Here is a 4,978-nt window from a genome sequence, read left to right on the forward strand (position 1 = left end):
GCCACGTGGGCACCCACAGCAGTCCCAGCTGCAGGGTGGCTTTGTGGCGAAGCCGTCCTAGGCACCACCACGTAACCCAGTCCTTGGGAGGGCAGAGAGGAGCAGACCTGCCTGCCTGCAACGCGGCTGGCTCAGCTTCGCCCATACTCTGCCTGTCAACAGGACTTGCTCAGCTCTTCCGTCCTGCACACTGGGTGCATCACAGTTCCTCTGCTGCCCCAAAAGGGCAGCCAGCTTGGGTGCTGGAAGTCTTCCTGCCTGTGGGGTTGGCCACGCAGCCTGGCACAGGGAGTCTGGGTGGCATGCACCGGCGGGCTGCTTGGCAGAAAGCTTTCTTGATGCCAGGTCTTTGCTTATGGAGGACTCTTGAGCTTTCCAGGTGTACGGCCGTTATCTTGGTTTTAGCACTCTCCATCTGGGTCGGGTCCCTGTCACTCAAAGTCTATCTTCAGGCTCTCACGCAGCCTGCGGCAGGAATGGTCTCCAAGGGTGATTTAACAGTGTAAGAAAAACAGCCCCATGTTCCTAATGTTTCTGTGTGCTAAAACTAAAATATAAAATACACCTTGTCCAAGCAGGCAGGGGATTGGCGTTGGGTCTGCAGAGTAGTAAAGATGCATTGTGTACACTTCCCCTGGGGCACCAGGGCAGAGAGAGATCTTGAAATGTGAATGATAACTTGTTCAACCGTCATCCACAACCCTTCCGCGCTGCAGCCTGTCCTACTCGCTGTCACTCTTGTCTACCAGTACTGCGTCGGACTCCTCGGTGATCTCCAGCAGTGTGTGCGTCTCGGGGCTCTCACCACGCAGCAGATCCGAGTTTTCTCCCTCCTCTCCACCAACCTCCACCAGCTCTGTGGCTTTCACTTCCACCTCACCCTCTCTTATTTTCTTGACATGGAACGTGAACGGTGGCACCTTGTAGACGGCTGTCTTGGACCTGGCATAGATGGTGTGGTCAGGGGTGAAAGACTTCCTCAGCTTGTCCCGAGAGGTCTTCATCTTCTCTCTCCTTTCGTTAGTCACAATCTTGGTGCCCAGTTTGTTCATCCTTTTCTCCAGGTTGTGGCGGGTCTTCTCCAAGTTGTGGCGGGTCTTCTCCAGGTTTTCCTTGGTCTTTAGCTTAGTCTTCTCCATCTTCTCCTTTGAGAATGCCTTCTTAAAGTCATCTACTCTTTTCATGCCGCTCCTTTTGATGCGCTCTGCCCGTGACTCTTCGATAATCTCTTCAACCTCCACCTCTTCATCTGAGGAGAGCTGGATGTGGTCCTCCTCTGCATGGTCCTCACCCACAGGCACTTCCTCACCCTCGCCTTCCTTCTCCAGCTTTTCACCCTCCTTTAGAGACTTGCTGATGCTCAGTTTAGACGGGAGCTTCACTTCATCCTGCAAGACACAGAGTGGAGCCAGTGAGACACACACAGACCCCCCCAGCCTGGCCAGGCCCAGGAGCCAAAAAAACCGCCCTGCAGTGCCGCAGAGCAGAAGCGCAGCTACCGCTCGTGGCTGAACAGACCCAGGCGACGTCAGGCCTGGACTCATCCTCCCTTAGTGCACCTCATGAATTACTGTAACGAGGATCTGCTCCACCGGCGGCAGCAGCTCAGGGCTCTGCTGTATTTAAGCTCAGGTATACCCGCTCTGCTCGCTCTGGGCTGGTTCCAAACCCATCCCTGACTCCAGCAGTGCAGGAAGAGGCAGGCCAGCGCTGAAACTGGAGACTTTTCCCCTTCCTCCTGTGCCGCTGTCCCAGCCCCATCCCCTCCAGTTTCATCTTCACCCCAGGACCTGGCCATCACACACCCCCCCCGGCTCCTGACCCCAGGAAAGCCCTTGCCCACATCTTGCCATAGAGGGGTGCAGGGAACCCCCTGGAGCCATGCGGTGCCCCTTGGCTCCCCAGCCCCTACCCAGAGCCCTTCCTGGCCCCCCCAGCCCACAGCATTTCAGCTTCCTTCCTGCGGGTGGTCTTTTGGTAAGACTGCTGGCCACCCCCATGTCTCCGGCCTGGCCACGGGGGTCCTGGGCACAGCGCGGTGCTGGGCTGCAGATGGCAGCATGGTCCGGAGCCGGGAGTCTGGCCACGCTGCCCAGCCTGACACGCTGGCCTGGCCGACCCCAGTCTGCACTCAGACTTTCCCAAGGCCTGCAGGATCCAGATGTGGGGCTGGGACATCTCTTGGGATGCAGCAGGCCGCCCTGTTTTTCCCATTTCTCTGCTGGGGAATAAGTTAGGGAATTTGTCCGAGCCCGTATCTGAAGACAGCAGAGACGGCAGCCCCGACTCACACAGCTAGGTCTGCAAGGTTACGCTGTCTCTACTCGGGACAGGGGGTGAGTTCATTCAGCTTCTGCGCTCTCCCGGGTCAGCCAAGTTTCTGATCCCAGTGGCAGAGGACAAGCATGTGCCCAGGAGAGGGGCACAGGTCTGGAGTGGGATTGGTTTTCATCTGAGCAGCACATAGCGTGCGTCCCTGCTGCAATGAATCACCTCTCTGTTCCCAGGACAGGCTGGAAATAGCCCATCACTGTACAAAGCGTCACAGCTGTGGGGCTGCAGCCCACGGCTCAGAAATTTATTGCCTGAGTGGTTTTAATCTATGGAGCTGGGCAGGGGAGCCATGGAGCTGCCGAGACGAGCGCTGTCAGAACGCCAGCAGCAGCCGAAAGGCAGTGTGTGGAACGGGCATGCAGAGAGCGGAGCTGCTAGGCTAAGGTTTGGAGAAAAGCCCCAGGGCTCTCTGCCCCGGGGCAGACAGGAACTGAAGAGAGGAGGGATGGGGGATCCCAGTCCAACACTGGCAGGAACAGGGCCCAGTGAAATCAAGGGGCAGACCCTGGGGTACTCCGAGTGCCTGAAGTGCGTGGCGAATGCCAGCAGCGACTTGCCTTCCCCCGGCTCGGGGATGCCAGGAGCGGAGCGGCCCTGTGTTCCAGGAAGGTGAATTTGCCGTGGCATCTCCCATGCAAGGCTGCATGCTCCGCATGTCACGCTTGCACGGCCGTAGCCGCTGCACCAACACAGCTGCGAGCTAACGAGCTACGCAGATGTCAAGAGCCAGGACACTCGTGATGGTCAAACCACCAAAACAGCTGCTGAGGCTGGGCCCCTGAAGAGCCACGCCGACTCCAGCCCCACTTCTGCACAGGTTTCTCTGGTGCTGCCACAGCAGAGGACGTCCCGATCACTCGCGCAGCGCTGGAAGGGACGGCGTTGTTTGCATGCCCACGCTCTGAGCGCTCTCCCACCACCGCACCAACATGCTGCTGCTCCGGCTGACCAAGGCCACTGCCACGCTGCTGCTCCAGCCTGACGCCCTGGATGGAGGCAGGACAGGACGCTCCCTCTGCAGGCACGGGGCGCTCGGCTCAGCCAGCTATGCTGTCCCCAGCTCTTCCTTCCCTTACACCACTTGAGAACTGACATAAGCTTCATGAATACGTGACTCCAGCACAGCTTCATCTGGGTGAAATTCAGATGCTTTTAGCTGCTTTCTCGTTCTTGCCCAAGCACAGGACAGTGCCGTTCCTTGGGCAAGCTGAAGTTCTGGAAACATGAGGGCATCTGGAGAAAACTTTGTGAACAGTGACAAGTCAGCTCTGTGGAGCACTGGGCTCAGTGAAGGTGACACAGGCTGCAGTGTCTGTGGTCAAAACACACAGTCTGCCAGAGCAGGGGTTTTGTTCTGGGTTTTATTCAGAGCAGAGAGCTGCGCCGGGCAAAGCTCGTGACCCTCCGGATCACAGCTCAGGTCCCAAATACTTTCTGGAGATTCAGGTGAAGTGGCCAACATATGTTTTCTTCATTTGATTAGCCACTTCAGGAGAAAACAATACACATGCTCTCCAGAGGGTGAGGTCAGTCCAGAACAAATCCACATCACTGGGAAGGCAGGGATCCTGTTCTCCACAACAACACCTGCTGGAGCAATCCCAGAGACTCCCGGGGACCCTGCCCCGCCAGCCAAGAACATCAGGAACTCCAGCCACTTCCTTCCCTCCGAGTCAACACAATGAGCCAGAACAAAGGCATCTCCCTCTCGCCTGGCACAACTGTCACTGGAAACAGGCCATATCCTGCAAACTCAGATACTTATCAGCCCCTTGTTAGCTCCAGAACATGTATCTGCAGAAAGAAGCACCACCTCAAAACTCCATGTCTGCCACATAAATAACTGGCTTTCCTCATGTTACACCAGCAAATTATCTTCTGCCTGAATTTTCTGATGTGGCTGAATGGGCTGCACAAGCAACACACCCATCCAACCTCGGCAGCATCCTGCAGCTCCTGCCTCACACCCACGAAGCCGTGGCCAGCAGCAGCTCCCAGTACTCGGGACAGCTGGAGCAACGGCTGTGAGGGTGACAGTGCGGCTCTCTGTAATCCCTGCCACTTCACCCTGAGAACACCAACTGCCTGGCTGCTTGATCCGAACTCCCACAGACGGCACTCATGTACAGACCCACACTTTTGCTGTCCCACGGACCTTCCCCACTGGCAGCTGGCCTAGCCGCAGCCCAGCAGCGCTCATGGACTTGAGACTCTGCTCGTCCCTCTTTCAGAAGGCATCCTCATTGCTCAAACACAGAGGCAACGAGGGAGCACAGCTATTCCCATAAGTAAGGATGCCTCCAATCCCAGCCGCCCCCCTCAAGATTGTTTCTGAGAGCTTTTCTCCAGCTGCACTTGGGAAACCCTTTGCAACCTTCACCTGGCCCCTTTCCTGCAGGGCTAGGGTGACAGGGTAGCGTGCCTGCTGCAGGGCTGTCAGGCTGGCCGAGGGCCCCCAGATAGTGCGTCTCTCTTTCCTATGCCTGGTAAAATTCCTGCATTTTTTTCCCCTGACTCTTCTTCAGTCTGATTGCTTATCTGAGCAGGAGATAACCAGCTGGAGGACAGCTGGTGGATTTTCAGCACTGTGTGTCGTGGGTCACTTTCCTGACTCAAAGCCCACCTGCACGTAGGGAGCATTCCG

The 4,978-nt window shown here is 56.9% G+C and overlaps 1 protein-coding gene across 1 annotated transcript in view; it reads right to left on the minus strand.

Annotated features, from left to right (window-relative positions):
• Positions 1-532: 532 nt before the first annotated feature.
• Positions 533-4,978, minus strand: part of PTRF (polymerase I and transcript release factor) — a 17,221-nt gene continuing 12,775 nt past the window's right edge. The window contains exon 2 of the mRNA XM_009694794.1: positions 533-1,388. Coding sequence (XP_009693096.1) covers positions 723-1,388 — 666 coding nt within the window. The 3' untranslated portion in view covers positions 533-722. The remainder of the gene's footprint in view (positions 1,389-4,978) is intronic.

The sequence above is a fragment of the Cariama cristata genome, unplaced genomic scaffold (genome assembly GCF_000690535.1).
Source record: "Cariama cristata isolate BGI_N322 unplaced genomic scaffold, ASM69053v1 scaffold26022, whole genome shotgun sequence".
In the NCBI taxonomy this organism is placed as follows: domain Eukaryota; kingdom Metazoa; phylum Chordata; class Aves; order Cariamiformes; family Cariamidae; genus Cariama; species Cariama cristata.